The 26,520-nt window shown below is 37.2% G+C and overlaps 1 protein-coding gene across 1 annotated transcript in view; it reads left to right on the plus strand.

Annotated features, from left to right (window-relative positions):
* The window catches only part of tmem178bb (transmembrane protein 178Bb), a 75,073-nt gene that overhangs the window by 44,524 nt on the left and 4,029 nt on the right, over positions 1–26,520 (plus strand). Inside the window, exon 4 of the mRNA XM_084406432.1 lies at positions 24,864–25,001. Coding sequence (XP_084262558.1) covers positions 24,864–25,001 — 138 coding nt within the window. The remainder of the gene's footprint in view (positions 1–24,863; positions 25,002–26,520) is intronic.

Raw genomic sequence — 26,520 nt, forward strand, 5'->3', positions numbered from 1 at the left:
AAAATTAAAATAAGACCAGGAACATGTACATAAAAACAAATAGGGTACATTTTGATTTCATGTTGACTCTAAAAAAAAGTTATAAGATTATTTAATTCTGGTACATGACAGTAAAATGTGAAAGGCTGTAGGATGAGAACGATGATTAGATGAAGCACACTGTAAATTTGTTCCCAGTTTTTTTGAGAAACTACTTCCACCGGAATCAAAACAACGGTTAAATCCTTGGCTAATGAGAATAAGAAGTCCATTAATATCGCAAAAGTAACCTTGCAAAGTTGGAGGGATTGCAAACGTGCAAACGTGCAAACGTGCGAAAGCGGTAAATAAATGTGGCATTATCAGCCGCCAAACATCCTGCCGTAATATTCACATTATTCAAATCCTTATTTACAACCGTAATCCTCTCTGTTCCAGATAACCTTGTCTGCATAAACATGTAGTAAAAACCATGGTCATTTTGGAGTTGTTTATAGAAACCTAAACAATGCAGTTTATTTTTATCGCTAGCAAGACAAAACTGTCTCTTAAAAATGAACATTTCAGCAGAGAAATCCTCAAGCCTGTTTGTTGATAATCCCTTTGCTATTAATTACAAACTGCGAGTTCTTTGTCCTGGCAGTTTTAGCGATTGCACCATTTTGACTCACAATTATCCACACTCACGCACCACATCCTCAACAGACAATTGAACGGCAGACTGCGCCGCCTCGACACCCCCCCCCCCGAATGATTGATGGGTAACACAATCAACAGACTATAAATGAACAGGAAAAGATGGAATAAAACGAGCAAAGCTTAGAGCTTTAGATCGGTGGACTTTACACATATGCTCACAGGGCATTTCAGATTAGCCAGAGTTCCCTGTGGGTTTAGTTGTGACCGCTGCATCCAGAAGGGCTGTAATCTGTCAGACGGACGCCTAGTGATTAGTCTGTGGATGGCCGAGTGGAAGTTGCCCAGTGGCCACGAATCAGAAGCTTACTTTGATCTCTGAGCATGGATGGAAAGAAAACTGCCATATTATTACAAGTGCTGTTTACACTCGCAGTGCCAAAAGATGGAGCCGAATCAAATCAATAACTCGGTTTAAAACCAGAGAATAATCTCCATGCTAAAAAATAGGCAATGTACTTGTACTGCCTAAACATGCAATTTCTAACATTGGTTAACCATTATAAAAAATTACACTTCACTATTAAACTCTCTATGGACTATGCAATGAGCTTGCAAAACCTCTTTAATGGTGGCATGTTACAGACACAAAAAGCTGTTGTCTATATTTCAGTGAAATATGTTGGCCAGATTATAGTGTTTTCAAATAAATTGAGCTCTTTTTTTCCTCTGTCAGTCAAACAGAGGCCACTGACTCATTCTCTGGTCTCTCTAAGCTTTAGTGTTTATTTGCAGATTACATTAGGCCATGAATTCAATGTGATGAGATAAAACAGGGTGACACTGCAGGCTGCATCTGTTTCTCTTCTGTGGAGTAGAAGTAGGAACCATCTAGGTCAAGCATTTGAACCCACGGTGTCTTTTTGACCATGTGCTTTTTTTGCTTTTCATCATGCTTTTCAATTCAAAAAGCTGTATCCTTGAGATTCTCATTCCTTTATTAATACATCCCCAATGATAGAGTTACAGTTTTTTTCCAACATTGATTTTTAACAATAACATGTAAATCTTGATAGACCTACCATGAAAAGGGATCAACCATAAGTCATAAGGGGCCGTTTACTACCAAGCAGCACTGAATAATGCAATTGAATCAGTTTACTATACTCTCAAACAAGTTATTTATTTAAATATTTTGCAATAAGCGTGAAATATATTGTATTATATTGTATAAAAGATTCTAACTTAGTAGTTTTATATTTTGTACCGTTTTGATTCAACATTGTCATTCGCAATGGGATGTGTGCAATTATTAGCTTATAAAAGCATTTGTCTTTTTCTCAGATTTTCAAATACTTTTTGGCTTCAAATAAAATGAAAAACTGCGATTCATCTCACAGCTGGTTGGTCTGATTATGTCTTAGAACTCTTTTTTTTTTTTTTATCCTTGTGGAAAGAAAAAATTTATGGGAAATATACTTCTGGATGTAACGTTTAAGTCCTTTGAGAGGGGAGTTGAACTAACCCAAGTGCAGTTAATTGAAAGTAGAACTAAATACAAATTAAACAGAACTAAACAATGACAGACTTGAACTTGTCTTGAGCATAAGGAGACTTTATAAAACCTCACCAACAGCAGAGAACAATGCATGACAAACAAACATGGCTAACTTGAGGGCTAAATACAAAACTACGGGGAACACACGACCAAAACAACCAGATGGAACTAATGAACGTGAACCAATGAAACAACAAGACTGTTACAACAAGATATCAGGACAATGGACCAATCAGAACATGACACATGAAGCAAGGGACCCAGTGAAAACAAAACAGAGATTACATAAACACATGAACCAATAAACACGGACTTCAAAATAAAAGACATGACATAATAAATGTGAACTAAGAACATGTGAGTGGTCACTGTTGCGCTTTATTGCCTCTATCTACTGATGATGTCCTTTACTAATCCTGGAACTGTCCCTGAATCCCTCTTGTTCCACAGGGAGAACTTCCTGTCCTAGGTTAGCACACACAAGAGAACAGTGGACTATAGCCAATTAAAAAAAGGGGAGGGATGGGTGAGGACATAATATCTGAGCATGAATATGCCTACTATGTCCCAGTAGTGAACAGCCTCTGGCTTTGTTGCTGTAGGTGATGGCATCCACAGAGACTCTCCTGGATTAGTTGAACTGCTGGACTGGAGCTGCGACTCTCAGTTCATTAAGCGCTTCACTGGGAGAAGTTTAATGACAAACGCTCTAATGGTCCTTCCACAAATGACGTGGTGGAAAGTAAAAAATGTATCGAGCACTTCAAAGGCCTAAGATAATATTTTCTCCCCTGGAGTGACCTAAAAATAGGTGTGCACGACACGTATACACCGCATTCATGGCTTGATTAAAATCCATTCACATCCTTTATAGTGGCGGATTTTCCAAATTCTTAAGAGTATGGTTGCACTTTGAATTTGAATACATGACATTTTGGTAAAATTATTAAAAGAATTGATTTCTAAGGTAATGTTGTGAAAACATGTCCAGGCCATATTTCACACAAAAAAAAAATGTAAATTTAAAAAATAATAATAATAATAATCATAAAGATAAAACTTATGTTTAGTACAATTAAAATTATGTTCCTACCAGATTCTCATTACTGTGATGTAAACAATAAATACATGATTTTAATTAAGTGTAATGCACAATAACACACATTACCATAATGCATCTTACTTTTAGTAATTTGTCTCAATTACTGTAATATAGTAACTTTTGAAAGTTTATTTGTCATAAAAAAATAATGGCACCTTCCAGAAAAAAACAAAAAACAAAAACATTTTTTATTTTGGGGTGAAATATTCTGCTCATTTTTGTAACCATTTGTACTCAAAGGACCAAATGCATGCAAGTCAACAAACAAAGTGGAGGACTTAAAGAGAACTGCTTGTTAAACAGAAAGTACAATGATTGGAAAACGCGTTTCATTAAATCAGCGTGCTTGGCAATGCGTTTTGAGCATAATCACCGTCGTTAATCCACCCGATACATCTCTATAGTTGTCTGTATGGATAATCCGTCTTTTTACTATGCATGAGTGTTTCCTCTCTGCCTCAAAAATAGCTTCATTCTCTTCAGCTTTGCCTCGGAGGAGCTGAGCAAGAAACCAACTACATTCCTCCAAGCATGTAGTAACGATGATGACTAACTAGCCCGAGAATCCAATCTCTACAGATCCCGTTTGCAAACAGTTCCTTGGAAAGCCAAGCATTTCGACATTTGATTTACATGTCGACCCTCTTTGCCAGGCGATCTCACAAAGGCTTACAGCGTTGCATTAAAGTAAAAGCTGCTCTCCCCGGAGCAACGCTGTCTGTCACAATGAACATATTATTAAGCATGAGTAAGTAACTATGGGCTGCCCAGTCACCTAAATTAATCGTTCAGGACTGAGCACGCAATAGAAGGGTCCAAATGTCTAAGACCACTAGTGATTTTTTTTCTTTTTCTATTGCTAATATGGAATAACAATTTGAGTGAAAAGCTGAATTAAGAATGAAGAAATGTGAATTTTATAATTTCTTAGTGTTTGGTAAAACCAAATTTTGCTTTAAATCACAGCTACACTGCAAATTAAATAATTATATTTAAAGTATATTCAAACAAATAGATACTAAATAAATGGTCATCAAATTATTGCATAACTTACAGTATGTATGGAACAAGAAAGGAAATATATATATATATATATATTCCTATATATATATATAGGAAATATGATATATTTTGAGTAGAGTATATTTAAAATAAGAGTGTATTTACATAAATAAGTGGCCAAATTATTTCAGAAATTACACTGATGTATGCATCAAAAGGTAATTTGAAATAAAATAAAGAAATAACTACATAGTATATTTAAAATAAGTAAATAAATAAATGGTCATTAAATTAATTATATTCATACTTTATTTGTGATGTGCTGTATTTACATAGCTCATAATTTTAAAATGAGTGCAATAGTCCTATCCTCAATTTAATGTCTGCTGGGTTTGGAATATAAACAGCATATTTAATGCAAACAAATCCAGACTTTAAATGGGTTCTAGCATCATGTTGTTGGTCACCTTGGAGCCTGGCATTGATCAAGTGTAGGTCTGACACATGGAAGGTTGTGTTAAGGCAGGATAAAATCAAGATCCATTACAAGTGACATTTTTGTAACTGATACATACATGTAATATACATGTAATAATTGAGCCCTCTGCCTTCCTGAGAGGACCAGACTGCTAAATACATGTACAAATCCATCAAGCGTGCTCCTGTTTGTTTTAACATGCCTCATTTCAGCTGTAATATACAGTTTAATCAGAATTTTCCAGAGCTGCAACAGTCCCATTCCGCACAGATCTGAATGTTCCTGGAATAGGCAGGATGAGAAACCGGCATGTGCACGAATAAATGTGTGTGCAGAATGCCTTAAACTGTCTGAGTAAGAGAAGGAAGTTGGAGGTGTGCCATGTGTTGGCTCAGCAACCCCAAACTGCTTGTTCTCTAAAAGCACTGAAGAGAGAGAGAGAGAGAGAGAGAGAGAGAGAGAAGATATACAAACATTACTGTACTCGCCAAACACAGTACAGAGATGTCTGAAGCCAAAGAATGCAAAAGGCCTTTTAATAGACATCAATAATCAAGTTTAAAGCTTTATTTTAAAACTGTATCTTCTTGCATGAACTATGTTGCTATTAGACACAATATGTGAAGTTATATTAAATACTTTTAGTAATCATCAACTTTATAATAACTTACATTCGGGCAAAAGATTTTGGTTTGTTGGCCGAAACTGTATTTTTACACTCAAAACAATTAACAAAAATAAATAAAATTCGCTCAAACATTAGTTATAATAAATATTATACTGCCACTAGAACTAAGCTGTAAGCCATGGAGAAAGACAATATTCTTATTTTATTTTTTTTAGTTTTGGTTTCATGAAAAATGATCGTAATGAAAAATCTGATTATTAATTATTAACCAGTTAGCAGCATTTGAAAATAACTTTTCCGACTAACAATTAAAACGGATTTTTTTTCAGTTACTATTATTCTAAAATAGTTTATAATCCACCTTCCTTAAAAAAAAAAAATTGTAACAGAAACTATTTGAATGTACACTTAACTACACTGAAAAAAAAAAAAGGCTTTGAAACAATTTTCACACAATAATTATTTCCCACCTGTTTACATTTACTTAAAACATACCTGACTGTGCTTACGTGAATACTCGCCAAGTTTTCGCATGTTGACATTATTTTGTGTGTATTTGACTGTTTAAGGTCAACAAGCGAAAAAAGAACTCCATTTAGTACTGAGAGGCGGCTTTATGCGCAATAAGCGCAATTCAAACCCTGTAACACCAACTATATTCATTCAGAGCAAATTAAACGAGTGTAAGGGGAGGCGGGTCTGTGTGTCAACTCGCTGTCGGAGGGATGAGAGAGCCAGAAAGCACAGCTGGTATCGTGTATATAGTCTGTGTTTCAGATATATTTCAGTATCGATATGTATATGTATATTTTTATTATTTCAGATGACTTTTTAAAAGACTACAATTGAAAAATGTATATAAAATTCAACCCACCAAATTCTGAAATTCACCTGGCTGGTGTTAATGCCAAGCCCTGCTGGCAGGTGATAAAATTGGTGAAAAAGCCATATCAAAATACCAAAATATCATAGATAGAGCTCTTGACCTGGGTTTGTAAGCAATAACTCAGAACACACCAGAAATCACATTGCAACATATAGCAACCATCAAAAAACATAGCAACATCCTGGAAACCATCTACATCATCCTAGCATCATGGCAGTGACTTTTGCATGAGCAATCACCTGTTTTCTTCATAAAACATAAACATCTAGGTTCTTGTTTGCAGTTTCAGTTGTCAATTCAATTTCAATTGCCCTCTTTTTATTTGAAGTCCAAACAAGCGAAAAAAACTCACATGGAATTAACATAAGTAGGATTAATAAAAATGCCTTTGAGCGCCGTAGCTCATTGATGCTATGTAAATGTATGTAAAAGCATGCCTGTTCATTATCTCTAATGGCATACCAAGAGTTCATACGCTCTCATAACTAACAGGAACGTGTCCTTTCTATAAATGAGAGTGCACAAGAGAAGTATAGTGTACTATAAAGGGGTTTTAATTGATAAATATCTGAATTTGGTCACAATTCAGTTCTGCACTGAAACGCTGTGGGTAAACCATCACAGAAATAGGTGCTAATGATGCTTTTAAGCTCTGCGACTAAGGCTGATTATAGCATATAGGAATGTATAATAAACTGAGCATAGATGAGGGCCATTACGCTGTCATAGTAATTATGAGAATCATCCCCAACTCTCAAAATGTGACCCTTTCACTTGCTGGTGAATATGGCTGGTAGAACATAATGTATAGTGCTGTGAATGAGCCCTTTGGAGAAATTTGACACTGGAAATGAGATATTTGATGGCAATTGTTGTGATCCTGCTGTGGCCATCTCCTCTTATTGATCGTCTTCGTCAATAAATGTGTCACTTGACAGCGAGTCTTTCTAAATGACCGGCACTTCTTTCTACCTGCAGTGGCTGGAACAAAAAAATAAAAAATCTTTAAGATTCAAACTCAACCGTTTAGTGGAAGCCAGCTTGACTCTGTGATTATGCCACTGTGACATATTTCTAAACTTTAGAAAAGTTTTGTTGGATAGCTCATGTTTTCTGAGTCACTGAGCCGTCGTGCACGTTTAAAGTTAAAACCTGGCTCTTAACTTTCCCCCGTCATTTCATGTCATCTCTATACGCCTATCCATATTTTAAGCACAACTTTAATGGCCTATATTAAGAATCTAATCTATTTTGCCAAAATAAGTTAAAAATAAAACACTAAACATGAAATTCATCATTTTAAATGCTACAGTATAAGTGAATTTAGGCATCACAACATTACAATGTACAGTATGCAAAATGGACATTTATTTTGAGATTAAAGATTACATTTAACATTGGTAAAATAGTATTTTTTAAATAAATATATATATAAAAAGTTTTATTAGGCGATGGATGATGTGCATGCACATAAATATCCAAACATTCTTCTGTGGATTTCCACAGACTTTGATATATATCGGCTAATAAAATATGAATGTAAAACTCTCCAACTGGAAAATGACAAGATTTCAGTACGAGTCACAGGGAACTTGTGTATTTTTCATAAATATGAAATCCTTGGCTTCAAGGATTCACTGGCTGAGTTGACTAAAGTCAGTTCTCTATAAAGCTTAGTTTCTTTCCCAAAAGTGAACATAAATTCCCTTCCCTGCCTCATTATGACCCAACTCTCAATACTGACACTCACTTGGTGCTTTCTCCAGCAATACCACCATATACTTGTGGCTCCATCTTCCCCCATAAAGTGCAGCAGTAATCTGGTTAGTCACATTGCACAGTCTCTCTGTCCACTGCCTGGCAAATCCTAAAGTAATTTAGACTTAAAAGAAGAGGAGGTGGTTTATGCTGCTGTGACTGGCTGCCACATAGAATTTCACACCACTGTGTTTTGTAATGCTCCACTGTTGTTTACTGTCATTAGATCAAATGCCGTCACTAGCTTGCGCCTGCCGGAGACTCGCCACGGTGTTGAAAGGTTTAAACAGGGTGCAAAACACCCACTTCAACACCCTACTTAATCTGACATTAATGCTCATTAAAATTCAACAACCTTTAGCCTAGGAGCAATGGCTGTCGTAATCACGATGCAATGAATATATAGATGAAATGCTGTGTTAAAAGTGAATACTCAAAGAATTGGTTTAAAAAGATTCCAAGCTGAACTGCTTTGTTCACATTTCTACTGTTACTTCATTCATTTGAGAAATATTTGCTGTGACAGCTGAGGCAGGAGGGAGATTTTTCTCTCATTGAAATTCAAGCGATTCTGAGAGAGTGACTGAAAAAAAAAGAAAAAAGAAAGATATTCACACAAAACTGACTCTTATACCACTGGAAGGCTGTAAACAGAATAGTGATGCAAATTAGAGAGCCAGAGCAAATTAGATTTAAATTAACAATTGTTGGTCTATTACTGGTACTATTGCTGTTAATGAATGATTCAGTAGAATTGATTTGAAAATGTAATATTCAATAGAAACAATTCAGAAATTGTGTCCTGGGGGGTTGTTTTTAAAACTGAACTGAACTGAACTTAAATGAAATAATGAAATGAAACAGATTTTAAAATAAAACAGCAGGTGAAGTAAAAAGAAAGCAGCTTGAACAAGCCTATTCAGCTCAACACTAGGCAGGTTACAGATTTCTACCACCTTTTCTACCACCTCACTCTTCAAAGGTCGTTGTGTGAGATCACGTTTTGGCCCCTGACACTAAATGCTTGTTACAGGAACTCACAGCAAGCCACAGGGGTAAGATGGCAGCGGACTGGCTCTGTAAGAAGCTGAACAGATAGAGAGGATTTTACCACGACAGTTATCCCAAAATCTTTTTTTTTATTTTTTATTCACACTCCTCCCCACATCATGTGTCTATTGAACAGCATTGAAACAGAAATGGGTCACTAAGCAAAATGGGTCACTAAGCATTTGTCAGACAAACCCAATTTGATGTGAGCTTGTGTCTGCAAATCTGCTTGCAAACTTTTTGCCCAAGATGAAACATTTAGTAGGCAAATATTATGATGCAATTTCACTAAGAAATATGTACCTAAATCCCAAGAGACTCTTGTTGGCTGGTTTAGAAACATACCAAAAAACAAAAGTACTTCCAGAGCTGGAACTGAGCATCCGAGTTAAAAATTAAGTTCTTTAAGTCTGCAGCACAGACACAACAATATATTCAGGCAAACCAAACCAAAATTAAAGGGTGGTTCACAAAGGACACATTAATTTATTTATTTTTTTTTTAATTGTTGGTCTGTGTAATCATGCAAGACATGTTTTTTCATCGTCTTGCACCAGTGTTGTTTTTGAGCAGACAAAATAAAATTCAGTTTGGACAGCCCCTAGCAGACAAAATGTGCAAACAAAAACACAAACAAAAGACTATGTTTCGGCTTTGAAGCGCTAAACGTGGTGTTGTGTATTTAGTGTTTGTCCTCTGTGCCTATTTGTACAAGCACACTTGGACCACATGAGTCATCAAAAGCCCTTCCCTGTTCTGCTATTATATATGAATGCATTGTTTGTCCATATAGCTGGCAGGAAACGATCTCTGGATTAGGGATTATGACTGCTTGATTTAGGCCACAGAGACTCGAGATTACCAATGCGAAACACGGATGCTTCGTGTATATAGTAGATACAGATTTGTTTGGTTTTAATCAGATTACATTTGGTAGATGATGGGGATTTCTGAGGCTAGGAGACAAGAATAAAGACATGTCTGCACCTCACAATAAATATACTACAGGTTCTTCCCTCCTGGTAATCTGTATATGGTAAACCCACAGTCTTTATTAGACTTCAGCTTGGTGAATACTACAACCGGAAGCACAGATGCCATAGACGACAAACCCTGAAGACTTTTGACCTACATGTCCAATCCCAGATTAATTCAACGGGGAACACATTTGGACAGTCGAAAAAAACATCCTTTCCTTCCCCCAGCAAAAACAATGGAAAATCTAATCACAGATATTATTGTATGTCCTGATCATTGGGTTAAGGTTCAGCTTGTTAGCATGACCCAGTTAACTCCTGCTGGTAGATGTAGTACCTTCATCTAAAGACCAAAAAACTGTAAAATGGGAGTAAACCATTGTCAAACTTCTTGGGGGTTTCACGCAAGCCAAAGAAACTGTCATTGAGATCAATGAAAAAGCTAACACCTGACTTTCTCCGGGTGTTATAGACCTCCTTGATACAGACAGATTGTTTCAAACATAGAGTCACTGTAGTGAGCTGAAAATAAGGACCAATTTCCTAGTTAAAACAGCAAGACACCAAACAAAGTCATTTCGGCTGGACACGGCTATCTGGCCTCCACTGGCATCTCGTTGAGAAGTCTTACAGCTTCATCATCTCTCTCTCTCTCTCGCTTGTTCCCTCTGAGATGGAAATATCCTCACTCTGCCGGAGCTTGTGGCTGGTGTTTGGAGGAACGAGCGTCAGCGGTTGGCGTCTTATCAGCTCAGTGCACGCAGTCGAGGGACAGTCTGGAACGCCCAAGGTCACCGCTGCCTCACATCTCAAAAAGAACAGAAACAGCAGAAAACAGTGTTTTGGATGCTTCCCTTCTTTTATTGATAGAGCCACCACTGCTAAGGGAATGTGTTTTAAGTTTCCGCTTAAAATTCAACCCAACATCCCTTGGTATAGCTTATGAACGCAAAGGTGTTGCAGGCAAGATGAGGGCTGAATGTGTTAGTTTATGCGTATCCTATCGGCAGCTACACATATCTTAACTCCATAAGAGATACCACAAACCAACTGGTGAACCAGATACTTCAAAGTGCATAAATAAGAAAGAAAAATCATCAATGAAAGAGAAATGTGTTGAAGTGATGACGAAAGCAACCAAAAAAAACATCGTTGCCTGTCTCAGAAATCCTGTTCCAGTGCCTGATACAAATACTTGTGCATGATGTCACTGCTTGTGGGCGTGGTCTTAAGTCTGGGCACGCCCACAATCATAATGTAATGCGGTCTTGTTATATGAGGAATGCAGGGCTGTTCAGCTACAGGGTTGAGGGACGTTTTGCCACATAGCGCTTGTCGCGGGATGCTGGTGGGTTTTCACATCTGCACAGCCGGTGACAAATCATTCGCACCGGTGTCAGTGTCTCTCACCTCTGTTATCACATATGACAAGCTGAGTGACACTGCCCCGCTGCACTCCTCCCATAGTTCCTTTCTCAGCTTCAGCCGCCAACATAATAGCAACCCACAGATCCTCAACACTGCCTATTGCTTGCGTGGTTTAGCCAATCAGGTGACTCAGTGACGTGTGATATAAGGCCCAGGCAAATGTGGTTAGATATAAGAAATATAAGAGGTACAGATGGGTATTTAAAGCGAATTATACAAGCAAATTGAAAGGAATATTTTGGATGAAATACAAATACAATGTGGCTTGTTGCAATTTTCCATAAAAATGATTTTCAACACATCCCAAACTAGGACTGGGTATCACCAACTACTTCATTATATGATACAATAAACATGATGAAACAATAAATGTCATAATTCAATGCAGCACAATATCAAAATTAGATTATACTTGAAACTGCCGCATCATTTTTCTTTCTCACACGCTTACTTCGCTACTACTTAAACTAACTATTAAAATTATTTTCATTCATTTAAATGAAATTGAAATAAAATAAAATCTAAATATTAGATGAAAAACTAATGCTGCTAAAGCTGATGAATTGCTAAAACTGAAATAAAATATAAAGCTAAATAGAAGTAAATAAACTAATAAAAATGACAAAAGTACAACTTAAATAAAAATGGAAAAGATTAAATAAAAGCTAAATCAAAATGAATAAATACTATAATAATATATAAATAATACTAAAATAACACTCTTGTCCAGTACCAAGTGTACAACTTTTAGATGATCTGCTTCTTTACTTAAGTGTAGGAAATTATATAACTGAACAAACAAATAGAAACATCGATACGAGTATATGAAGTATCAATGCAATACTGTGAGAAATAGTATCACAGTATATTAATATGCAATCGTATCAGCACATCCCACAAAGTGGTTGTTTACTCTGTCCTGTGTTGTTGTACAACCTAAATTACTAAAAATTATTTTGTCAACAACAACATATTCCTTCCAGACCTTAATAAGATCAAAACTCTTTCCAATACTCCCCACATTAAATTTGCATTTAATAATGTTTATTATCATCAGATATGTGGGAGGTAGAAATTGTACAGCACCACAACAGGATGTTAATCGTTATCTTTTAACGACAGTCTAAACCACTAATTCGAATGTAGTCTGCTGAATGTGCTGATGAAAGATGAATTCCTTGAATTGGTTCCATTAATCTATTTTTATAAAACTTAAGATGTAAGTCAGCTAATACAACGGCATCAAAAACCTCAATGGACACTCGGGTCTTTTGAAATCTGACTAAAGGTGAATAGTAAAAGTGGTCATCAGAGATGGTTCAGAGTAAGAGGTGAGTGGGGTGACAAGAGGTTCATGTAATTGGCCGTCCGTTGATCAAGCGGCCAACTTGTAATTATGTCAGGAGAATGTCCAAGTTAAACAATATCCTGAAAGGGACCAATATAGCAAGGAGCAACAAATAAAATAATAAAATGGTGAATAAAATTAAATAAATAAAAAAATTGTAAATGTAAAATCTGTAACAATAATAAAAAATAAATAAAAAAAAGACACAGAAAAAAAAGCAGACATGTCTAGAGAGTGTGACTAAATAATGACTTCTTATTATTGGATAAACTAATCTTTTAAGTCTCCTGAGCTATGAAAGAGCCATTTATGTGCAAAAAAAAAAAAAAAAAAAAATCCTCTGGGAACGCAGATTCAATTGACTTTCAGTTTCCTTTTTAAACGATCACACAAGAAAAGGAGACAAGCCACCTGACAGCTGTGAATGCATGAAACCGCACGGCTCTCGACCAGATTTCCTTGATTGGTCAACAGCCACACTGTGCTCGCAGAAACCAAGGCTCCATGCTAATTTTTGTGAATGTAAAAGCTTCTCTGTCTCCCTGATTCCGCCGTCCTCCCTCCCATCTCGCACCCTTCGTGTCTTTCGGTCCTGTGGGCTTTGGCCGTCCTGCTTTAAAGCTGTGCTGTGATGTGTATGGAGCCAGACTTCACTATGGGGAATGCCAACTGAGAGAGGAGGTGACAGTTTAGCACACAGACAGGAGAGAGACAAAGCCATTTAAACACACCGCAGGGCAGATCGTCCTTTGGGCTTTTAGCTCATCTATGGAGTGAGAGTGTGTGTTCATATGCAATTTGCCTGAATGTCAGATAAAGCTTATCTAGTTTCAAAGCATTGCGTTGTTTGTACCTATAATTTGTTTTTGCATGAGCTTGCTGAGCTTTCTGCATTGACAGCTTGACACATTGTGTTAAAAGTCACAGTGTGCATCTGAATGGCATGCACAGACATCTTAACCTAACAATTACTGTAAAACGATTAGTAAACAGAGGCACAGTCGGTCGCTTCAAATTTGCACATTCGAATGGCACAGAGCCTTAGTGCGCACAAGACAAGATCTGCTCTCTCTAAACAAGCACGATACACAGCATGATACACAGTACAGAAAATGCCTCCAACAGGATTTAAATCTAAGCATTACGCTTAACCTCATTCATGTCTGAACAAGCAAGGAAACACCACAGATGGTGAATACAGAATCTATCATGACGTTAAACCTCACGGATCGGGATCAGACTAGATGACCTGAAAAAGCTTGATGCACTGTATATTTCTCTTACTTTGGATCTGCCCTCTTTTAATAGGTTCAACCTTCTTTTGCACGCATTATGAAATCTTTGGCCACTTATATTTCCACATCACTCTGGAAATTTTTGGTCACATTTTAGATTAGGGTCCAATTATCACTAACTATTAACTAAGTCTCAATAAACTCCAAATTACTGCTTATTAATAGTTAGTAAGGTAGTTGTTAAGTTTAGGTATTGGATAGGATTAAGGGATGTAGAATATGGTCATGCAGAATAAGGCATAATATGTGCTTTATAAGTATTAATAAACAGCCAATATCCTAGTAATATGCATACTAATTAGCAACTAGTTAATAGTGAGAATTGGACCCTAAACTAAAGTGTTACCAACATATATATACACATTTATTATATCAGGATTTGAACCCGGCCCCCATGCATACTATAAAATTACATCAGTAGAGTATCATGACTCCCAGTCTTAGGAAGAAGTGCTAGAACTGTCACTGGTGCCACCTCAAGAAAAAGGTGTTACAAGTGTTACACAAAAGCAAAATTGTGCACTAGAGGGTTAAATATATTTGATCCATTTTTAGGCCTAAGAGCAGTGCGGATATTAGCAATCTCTCTGTCGGCAGAATTTTTTCCCTCCCATCATTTCTTTCGGCTTAGCCTGATGCTCAGTATGCAAATCCACTGCCGTGTGCGAGCGATCATGCGTCGGTCCGGTTGACAGCGGCATGCAAATGTGCCGTCCCATAATCCCAATATGAAACAAAGAGCATGCAGCTCCCTCACCCGTCATCATGGGATACAAACGGGAATGAGTGGCAGTGAAGAGGAGGAGAGGTGACTGACCAGGATGTATTTGCCTTTAAGCCCCTAGCGGCAAGCACGTTTGTGGTTGCGAGCGCATCGCAGCACGTAGCCTTGCTTACGCGAGGGCGACAGAGCTTTCACATCTGCATAAACATTGTCAAACGGCTGTCACATCCAATAGCTCTGAGTTTGCCTGTTCTGTCCCCTGTTGTTGATTTTGTGATGACTGTGTGGAAAAGGCACATGAGGGACGGATGCAGTGATTGACAGCTGGCAGAGGCTTCTCTGTTTCACTCAGCATTTTCCATAGCTGTGCCATTCTACTGTCAGACTCACCCATGACCAGGTTTGGATGATTAAGCAATATACCACCACGAGCAAGAGTGCTGTTGTACTGAATATTAGCATGACTGTGATTCGGCTATAGGTAATTCATAGTAATGCTGATACTTAGAACATCACAATTGTGAGCAGTGTGATTATTGTAAATTAAATTGAAACAGTTGTTAACATAACTTGGAAAAACTGAACCTAAACTAAAATACATTTTAATGACTCCAAAATGTATTAAAATAGAATAAAAATGGTCAATAAAGTGCCCCTATTATGATATTTTAAAGGTTCCTAATTTGTTTCCTGCAATAGGTTCAAGGTCAAAAAACACTTCTCAAAATATACATTGCACTTCTCCTCATTTCCCAAAGATTCTGAAAACGGTTAGTTTGAAGATTTAGTCTCTCTAAACCCCTCCTTACTGAGAGCCTACTCTGCTCTGATTGGTCAGACGGCCCAGTCTGATGTGAAAGGTCGACCGCTTACAGTGTGTGTCGGAAACGAAAGCCCATAACCATACCTGAATTTCAGCTCTAAAGGCTTCATAAGCACTTTACATACAGTGATACGAACAGTTTTTTTTTTTTTTTTTTTACTGTATCAATTCCAGTGCGAGTCCTCAACCTTTTGAACAGCATGTAAAGTGGATTTGCAGCGCTGAAAACTGCATCTTCGCGAAATGTCGGCAACACGAACCAAACTCTTCCAGGCCTCATCTACAACTACAGTTTTTGAGGGCTGGTCTAAAGAAATGAAGACCATAGGCTGGCAGTATGCAAATGTGTTACATTGTTACATAGATAACGTACATAGTTACATGTAACAGGAAGTGAGACTGGAATTGCTGACGACCTGTTTCGGCAGTTCAGACATTATTCTTTCTTTTAGGAGACAATAACTTTATTTGTCGTGCACTTTGATCTTTAAAACTTTGCAGACCTTTTACATTCACAAACAGCTGTATTACACACTGTATGAAAGGTAATATATCCGAAAAAGCATAATACGGGTACTCTAATTTTACTTTAAGATATATGGTATATTATAAAACCACAACAGCATTACACATTTGCAAATTATAACATTTAGCACATTAACTGAAATACTAAAGCTATATTTTTTTCCATTTCTAATTTGTTTTTGTTTTTATTATTTTTTTAAACGAACTAATAGTGCTAAAAAAAAAAAAGAAAAAAAAAGTTTGTTTGGTTTTTAACGCCATTATTTAACGCCACCTTTCCCAGCTCCACTTGTATAGATCTGCTATGGGTAATTCATGTTCGCTAATGTACAGCAGCATCATGTCTTACATCAGGCTTTGTTTTTTACCAAGCAACACACAGACTGAGAGCTAGTCTGAAACAGATTATGTTCCCTATGCCTAATCATTCTGCTCCAGCTCCAATCCAGGGTTTACATTTTACCATGATAAACCCTGCTTCAGGAAAGAGAGATATCTCGCTCCGGACGAAGTTTGGTTCCATTTCGTACACTTACATACTGTGGTCTGGATTGCCGCAAACACAGACAAGTGGACTGATCCATTTTTTTTTAAATGTCCATGTGCTGTTGCACTTTTCATCAGCACTCTTGGAACTGGAATCTGATGTGTAATTAAAAATAGAATGCTGTATGTTTGTGCATTGGACTGTGAGCATCAAAAATCATGTTGTGTGACAGGAGTAAAAATTTGATGCTCCAAATGTTGCTTTTAAACCAGCTGTGCACGATTTATGAAGCGGCATACTTAATCAGATCGAAATTCAAGCCATGTTGAAAGCAGTCAGTGCATAAAAAAACCCAGAATGCCTTTTCTTGAGTTGCATAGGAAATTAAATCAAAAGGTCTGCCGCAAAAGTGCTGAGTTACATGCCTCTCCTCGTGTTCAATGCCTGTCAGCACTCGTGATGCTTCGTCACCAGAGCCTTCATGCGGCGTCATGCAAATCGACACTTTATTGATGTAATGCACAGGACTGCGACGCAGCCTGAACGATAGGCTGTCATCGAGCTCCCGCCATCAGCTCCATAAAACCGCTCAACCTCGACACTTCATTAAAAAACACTTTTATTTTTTCATCTCTGCTAGTCTCCCTTTCAGTTCTCTTTTCTATGCGAATGGTGATTGGCGGGAGTTATTCACAAGGCCAGTTTCAATAGACGACTCATCTAATCATACACGCATGTCCTTTTTATCTGCACTATAATGCGTTTCCTGTATTATTACTTTCTTTTTAAGCAGCATAAAGTCCTGAGGTCAGAGAGGACGTTTGTCCAGACAGAATTTGTACGCTTACTTATTCCAGCGGTGACCGTATATGCAAGCTTTCTGATGGCGAGATATGGATTTAGATAGATCATTTTACTGCGCTTGCAGAACGGCATGTTTGTGGTTGTTCAGTTTAACCTTCTGGTCTGTAAGATTTGACCCCTGATTTATCAAAGTACACAGCCAGCATGCATAAATTCAGATGCTGCTTTCTTCTCTGAAACAAGCAGATCTTATTTGCTGATACCATCTTTATCTCTGAGCCGAACAGGAGGAGATTATAAGGCATACAGACCATAAACTTAACTAAACTTATTTCCTGGCCTGAATATTGATTCAAAGCAATTCCGTTCACCCTATATATATTTCATTTGCCAGATGTGTTTAAAGTGATTTACAACGTATGCATTTCTGTGTAAATTGTCTTTATATAAAAAAAAAAAAAAGTGTAATGTGCTGTATTAAATTGAATGCAACAATTTACACAAGAATTGTTTTACAATTAACGATTTTGCACAAAAATTCTGGTACATTTGAAAGGTACTTCAACCTTACCAAGGTACTTCAAGGAAGGTTAGTGCACTTATATTACCAAGCAGCTATTATCTACTTTGTCAAAATTACATTTCAATAGCCTTTTTCAAAACAGAAATGAAGTCGGATAACAATGATTGCGTAACATTTTCAGACTGGTGCATCTAAACAGTGACTGGCTATGATGGCATATTCCGGGTAACAGTTTCTCCCATTTATATAAGTGGCATTGGAAACACTGAGCTAAAGCAGAAGGAAGCATTAGCGTATCATTAAATGTAGAACTTGCCCTCAGCTGAAATTGATAATCTGTCATCATGATGCACTGCTAATGGTTCTGTTGCATTTCTACTTCAGGAAATACACAAAGTATTAAAAACATATGCTTAACATAAAATATGATGCCTGCTACCTGAAAACTTGCTCACTGCAGAGCCAAATGACGTCCAGCTCCCCCTCTCTGGACGTAATGGGTGGAGCTTGACCTAATTATATTTAGGGATAGGGAAAGGTTAGGGTGTGGCTTGACCTTTAAGCTCCTCCCATTATGTAGAGAGACAGGGAATATTAAACCCATTGGCTCTGCAGTGAGCAGCCTCTCAAAACAAAGAACCTATTGGAAATCTGTTTCTGAATTGTACATTTGCCTTCAGTGTAAACAAAGTAAACAGGACATCTTATTTGCCATATCCTTTGGTTTGCTTACTGACCAAAATATGCAGGCACGATCACGGTCCGCAAGGACATGATGACTTCCCTGATGGCCAGTCGATAGCGTCACGTCAGCGCAGTGCTTGACTGAAGTGCCAGCTGTCCGTCACTCAACAATTCCCTCAGTGGGTCACTAAGTGAGCTCTTATTGACATTGCCATGTCCAGCTGTAACCTCCCTCAGCCTATAGCCTCAGTCCATCCCCTATCACTGACACTATCGCTTTACACGGCCGGATTGGCAGATCCCACAGGACTCTGACCACCAGGGAGCAGAAAGACAAAGACAATGAGGATAACTGACAGTGAGCTGAATAACATAGGGAGTATAAATGTACACAGAGAACTAAACTAGACACAGGTGGGACTAATCAGTAACCAAGGTAACAAACAGGGAGGATTCAGTAACTAAGGAGACAGAAACTAACCTGAAAGGAAACACAGGCACATGAACGAAAACACAATGGCTGCATCCGAAATCGCATACTCTTTTGAGAAGGTACTTACTTTGTATAAGTATTACTTTAAAAAAGTATGTTCTATATAGTATCAATGTAATCTGGACGCACTACATTCGCCATGCTGTCATTATCATGTGACCTATCAGCGCCAGTATCGTCGCTTCACTGCCATTCACAAATCCTCTCCCGTGGCCTCATGAGATAGTTTTTTCTCTCCTGGCTTTGGGTAGAAAAGTAAAGCGTAGAGTGAAGTGTCCATCGTATGCACACTTCAGAATCTCACTGCAATGTATTTTGGACATACTTCTTTTGTAAATTTTAAATTTGCATACACTCACAGTGCACATACTGCAGACATATTATAGCATGCTATTCCCAACATAGCACAAGACTTGTAAGTTGTGCCAACTACATGCAGTGTTACATCCACTTTACCTTAAACAGTCGCACACATGGTCCTCTTGAGTATACAGCAAATAAGTATGATGTTCTTCCAGCTTCTCCCATCCCGTCTTCTGTAATCTAATTTTAGTTCACAATTGTTTTCTCCCCAGTGGCGGTCGACAAGGGGTATAATGAAATTAAGCTCTATTACCTTCAGGGGCCATTCCACACAGAGAGGCAAAAAAGAGGGACACAGTTTAAAAAAATAAATAAAATGTAATCCCTTCCCAAAGCCAGGAGAGAAAAATGACCGCATGCTGCACTAAAACTCATTTGAATGAAGACCATGACGTGCTTTTATAGACTGAATCAGTTTGACATATTAGATCCAGAAAAATAGAACCACTTTTGAGGATAACAGAAGTTTATTTCCAATAAATAGTGGAGGGGAACTACTGTCAAGAAAGATGAAACAGAAAAACAAAGCCACAAAGATTGTGGCTGATGGCAAACCTTGACAACAATTTTTTTTGTTATTGTAAAACTGAACATAAGCAACATAGTGTCCTGGTGTCGTTCTGTGCACCTATTGCCAAAATTGTAGTTTTGCCTACTTCTAATGAGCTACTGAAGAAGAAATGAAAATCAAGAAAACTGTGCCTTGGCATAGCGGTTAGCGCAGAGCATTAAGCCATGGTGCTCATGTGACAATCGGAGGTTAGATTCTGCATTATGTCATGTCTCAATCCGTTTCCTCTGTTTGCCCTTTAAATTCCTGTTCCTATCAACTAAAACATGTTGAAGACATAAAACAAAAATTCTCCAAAACACACTTTCAGATATGACTTCAAGGAGGAATGCTATTCAAATGAGGGTGCGACAGAAACGATTCAGGCTAATAACCAGCAAATCCGTATTTTCACTGTTACTTGATTCTCTAAATTAATAAACCACTATCCACTCTGACTCACGTCTCACTATTCGCATTCTTTTAAAAAATGGCAACTGTCAAACTAGTGCAAATAAAGCTGATGCGCATTATTCCTCAAGCAGTATCCCTGCTATCATTTCATTTGTTCCTTAGCAGTCAAATTTGCATGTGCTCTCTGCAACACATCTCATTCCAGACAAAAGCATTCCTCTAACAATGATGCAACTCTCCGAAGCACCTTCTCCTAAAGGTCAGAGATGAAAAGAGGCTTGTGTTTCCCGCTCTGATTCGATTGCCTGTAAACAATGTCGTCGTATGACTTGAGGGACGTTTGACATCATCTGAACGGGATCCCGACAATGCTCTAAGGGTCTGGATTGGCTAAGACGGCACAGGGATTCAGCCAAGAAAGTTTGTGTTCATTTTCATCACATTGATGGTTGGCATGCAAATCAGTTTCTCCTGAGCAGATGCGACCATTAGTTTCCTGTCAGAAGGGAGCACATGGCCATTTTTTACTCGACCTTGTGTTCATAAAGTGGACTTTCATTTACCATCATTCAGTTAGCATATGTTTGTAAGACCCCAAGTGCGTACATACTGGACTACAAGACTTCGAGAGCTGCGTAAACCCAACTCGATTATGTCAGAATTTTTTTCCCAATTCAATTACGGTGTCATCCACCATGAACAGTCCAACATCAATCACATTTCCCATTAGCTTTCGATGGTACGCCCATTATGTGGTTAGATCATGCGGTTAGTCTATATTTACTTCTGTTATAGAAAGATTATAAATTTGAAGTCAAGAAAGCCATGTGATCACAGAATGTTAACAGACAGCACAGGGATCTGATCTGGATGTCGGAACGGATGTGGAATTATGCATGAGGTCTGTGGATAATTCAGGGAATTGTGTACAAATTTGAACAAGAATCTCTGCTGCTAACAGAACGCAAATTGGGAAAAAAGGTGAAACTTAATTTTCAAGGTGATTCCAAGTGGAATATTTGGGTTGAAAATGAGTTTGGATAATAAATTAAGGCTTAAAGTCGACATTAAATAATATATGACCACATTTACTTGCTTTATACACCCTTTTGTGCACAATCCATCAATGCACAGTAGTACAAAGGGGAAAAAAAAGGTAGTTTTAATAACCATTCATTAAAATTGTATAACTCTGAAACAGCTTGATTCCTGGATTCATTGTGATATGAAACTTTCCACAATCCTAATTTGCCAATGGATCCAACCTTTTATTGTTTAATATTCGTTATTCAAATTTGTTTATCTCAAAAGTACATCACATTATGTAAATAAATGTTGCAAAAGCCATTTCCCGTTGACTATACTGATATTCAGTTGATTTGGTATGACTTAAGGGGGGAAGAAATTGCATAATTTACTCATCCTCATGTCTTTCCAAACCAAAATGACTTTCTTTCTGTGGAACACAAAAGATGATATTTTGGAAAATGTCTGTTTTTGTGTGGTCTATACAATGAAATCAATGGGTTCCAATGACTGGATCCCAACTTTAAATATCTTCCATTGTGTTTCACAGCAGAAAAAAGTCATACAGGTTTGGAAGGTGAGTAAACAGTCCCTTCATGTATATCCTAACAGTATTCACCACTAAAACAGTGGGTAAAAGTTTCAAACCCTGACTATACATTTCATTGTGAGGAAGCATAATCTCATCAGGTCCAGCCCTAAGGGAGCAGTTCGTTATTTTAAGGTATTCATGGTATATTCCAGAGTGGAAAAACTGCATTAGAAAGATCTGACATTTCAGGTTGTGAATTCAGAGAAATCAAGCTTCAGTACAGTCCATTCTCCCTATGCATTTCCCTCACTTTGATTAAAAAGTATCTAATTGGCAAAGATCCAGTGTTAGACATAATTCTACACCCTTCCCCTTCAGAGATTTTGAAAGCACACATTTGCTTGCAGTACAGCATTTACAGGCTGCTCTTTCATTCAGCCCTCGAGAGTGAGCGGAACAAAGATCTGACAGAACCTGACACATCTGGAAGCCCAGCAGGTTAAGAAACACAGAGATACAAAAACGACAAGAATATCAAACAAAAGGAGAGGGCCAACTACAGAGACTTCTCCTGGCCTGTCTCCAGTAGAGCTGCCTGTCTAGCGTTCTGTGCTCTTCTACACTCGTAGACCCTCCGTTCTAGTTAACATACATTTTGAACGTTGCTGACAGTCTGGTTTAGCATCAGTCTGCAGATTGCATAAGAACCTTTAAGAAACTAGGAAATCTAATATTTTGCTCTCTGGGGCATAAAATGTTTCTCTCAACATGAGAAATCAAAGCTGTTATTCAGATAGCAAACAGCATTTATAATGTGAATCCAACCAAGAAAGGCTCCTGAATTTATGTAAACCAGTTTCTCTCTTGCATTTCTCCAGAGAGATGAAGTCATTGATGACCGCAACGCTATTCTGCCTGATATGGATATAACTTGTGTATAATCTATAGAAATGTACATGACCACAGTATACCTGAGCAACTATTGTTTCATAACGCATGCTGTTGCCTACACGTTGACTGATGCTACTCCATTTCTACAATTTAAGAGCCTATATTATGATGTAACAAATATTGTGTGGGCTGTTCCCAAGGCGGTGTTTGTAGCCTGACTCAATGTTTAAATAACAGTCTTGTGAGCTTTTTTTAAACCACAATGTGTTTGATAGTACATGACTTGGCTACTATATCTTCTCTTTAAACTCATTGTCAGTAAGAAAGGGATTCATTTATAACTTAACCTTTCTTATTTCAACCCAACTGTTTCATTGTTGTGAAGGCTCTGCTCTATTTTATTGTGGCAGTAACTTACAGTACAGTAAACCATATCTAAGGGTCATAAATGAGCTTTCCCAAAGGACCGCAAAGTAAAACAGTTTCCAGACACCTTATAAGTGAGTGAAATACAACCGAACATGAAAGTTGAGAAGGCACAAGTCTGTAAAACACTTCATGAAGCATTTTACGAGACATGAACGGCACTACTATGGTCATTTCAGGAGATATAAAGTCACACTAAAATATAAACCGCAATTGTGAGAGAAGTTAGATAGTCGCAATTATGAAAAACAAAGTTGCAACTGCGAGAAATAGTTAAAATCAGAAATGGAAAAAATAAAATCACGTTGTGAGATGTTAAGAGAAAACCTTGCAGTTGTAAGAAAGTCACATTGTGTGAAATAAAGTTGAAAATGCGACAAATAGTCAGTTACGAGAAACGAAGATGCAATTGTGTAAGAAATAAAGTTGAAAATATGACAAATAGTCACAGTTACAAGGAACAAAGTTGCAATTGTAAGAAAGTCACATTGTGTGAAATGAAGCTGAAATTGCAATTGTAAGAATTTGTCCGATTGTGAGAGATAATGTGAAAAACTGCAAAAAATAGTTGCAATTGTAAGAAATAAAATCACATTGTGAGTAATAAAGTTGAAAATATGACAAATGGAGTCACATTGTGAGATATAAAGTTGCAGCAAACAAAAGAGATCCAGTTGCAACCCCAGAAGAAACACTCTCAGTGAAATCTGGCACTTTCAGTTTAAGTAATAACGTCTCACAACAGAGAAGTGGGAATAATGAATTGCTGTTTAATAAATATCTGACGTTTTAGATTTGATATTATAACTTGGATGAAAGGTTTTTTATGTTTTTTAAAGAGAGTTTTTAAAGCTCTCTTACAGCATGCTCATCTAGAGTTGCGTCTGCCCTGAGGTGAACTCTGTGACCCTTTCACAGTTGGCTGGCATAAACCACCGTGCCCGGCGTTTTGGGCCTGCCACCTCTCCTGTTCTGTGAGAATTCAACTGTGAGATTAAAAAAGAGCAAACCAACACAAAAGCTGTGACCTACCCTCTAGCTAACACAGAGTCAACCCTGTCGCGCTCAGCGTGTGGCCGCACACACACACTCACAGTGGGGCGAGTGCAGTGATTTATGATTTATAGAATTTGTGAACTATATTTGCAGTCATATTCATTTTTTTATTTTATTTAAAGTTCTGCTACAACAAACTACCTGTCAAAAGCGGATGAGTTGAAGCATATTATCAAAGGAAGTGCGGCCAAAATACACAGAAGCTCCTTTAATAGTGTTTAAAAGCATCTCATGATTCATGCTGGTTGAAAAAAGAAGTTGTGAATAGATAAGAATATAACATAATAATATAATAATACAGGGCTTACAGAATCCCTCAAGCACTCATTAAAATGCGTCATTTTGCCATCCGTGTTCACGCAGTGCCCTTATCAGCTATGAGTCATGTGTTTGACTTGCCTTTCTCGCCGCCCACAGATCTGCGGAGGATGACTGCAGGATTTATGGGAATGGCGGTGGCCATCATCCTCTTCGGCTGGATCATTGGGATGCTGGGATGCTGTTGGGACCGTGGCCTCATGCAGTATGTGGCAGGCCTGCTCTTCCTCATGGGCGGTAAGTCAACTTCAGAAACAAACAGACAATATAGGTTGTTTAAGGTATGTTCACGGTTGAGTCAGAATACAATGTTGAGACAATGTAAAAAGTTTTTTTTAAATATTTAGAAATGGCAGCCAGTTTAAGTTATACAGCATATTCTACATAATTATATTTCTATTGTGGCGATCTCTGACAAGAAAATGATTAATTCTTAAATGATGCAATGCATCAAGAAATCCAACATTTGGTAGAAATTCAACATAATCGCTCAGATGCTATATATAATAGCTAAATGTATAATAAATATAATATGATATAAATGAATCAAACGTGAATAAAATGCTTTTCACCTTGAACACACTCTTTGTATCTCCTGCTTCAAGGAAAAGTGAATTTTTACAGCTAAAACAATGAAGAAATTGTTTTGAATAAGAAATTAGTGTGATACATTTGGTATTATTATCACTATTATTATTAAAAATAATGTATTAATTGATTTGCATTGAATTTTGATAAAAAATGTATGCAATGGATTTTTACACTGCTAGTTTCCCAATCCTGTTCCTGCAGGCACACATTTTGGAAGTTTCACTTATCTGACCCATTTATTTTAGATCTTGGAGTCTCTACTAATGAGCTGATGAGTTCAATCAGGTGTGTTTGATTTGGAAGAGTTTGAAAAAAGAAAAAAAAAGAAAAGTGTACTGTTGATGTGCCTCCAGGAACATGGTTGGGAAACACTGCACTAATGGGAAAACCTCTCTCAAATGTTTTTTCCATCCAAGCTATTGTGACTGGAAACTGGGTTACATAAAATCTAATAAACAAAATAACAACATAAAGAGTAAAATACATTTTACTAAGAAGCAAATTGTTTTAAATATGTTGTGTGTAATGTATATATATATATATATATATATATATATATATATATATATATATATATATGTGTGTGTATGTATATATATATATATATATATATATATATGTGTGTGTGTATGTATGTATGTATATATATATATATGAAGAGTTCAGATGCAAAAGCCTCTAAGTGCCATCTGAAATTTTCTTCTAGAATGATCATTTTTATCAAGCTTGTATATTTATGTTTATATTTATGTTTATATAAGAAATTTCACTTAAATGGCAATGAAAATTACCTATGAATTGTCATTTAAGTGAAATTACTGAACTTAAATATACAAGCTTGATAAAAATGATCATTCTAGAAGAAAATTTCAGATGGCACTTAGAGGCTTTTGCATCTGAACTCTTCATATATATATATATATATATATATATATATATATACACACACACACACTGACTATGACCACAGGTGTCACAGGTGAAGTGGATATCATTGATCATCTCCAAAGCCACATATTAAGGTCTAGGTAGATTAGATGGTAAGCATACAATCAGTTATCGTAATCAAAGTGTTGTATGTAGGAGAAATGGGCGGGAATAAAGATCTGAGCAAATTTGACAAAGGCCAAATTGTTATCAACTCAACTCAACTCAATGTTTATTT

This window comes from Rutilus rutilus (assembly GCF_951802725.1).
Source record: "Rutilus rutilus genome assembly, chromosome: 4".
Taxonomy (NCBI): Eukaryota; Metazoa; Chordata; class Actinopteri; order Cypriniformes; family Leuciscidae; genus Rutilus; species Rutilus rutilus.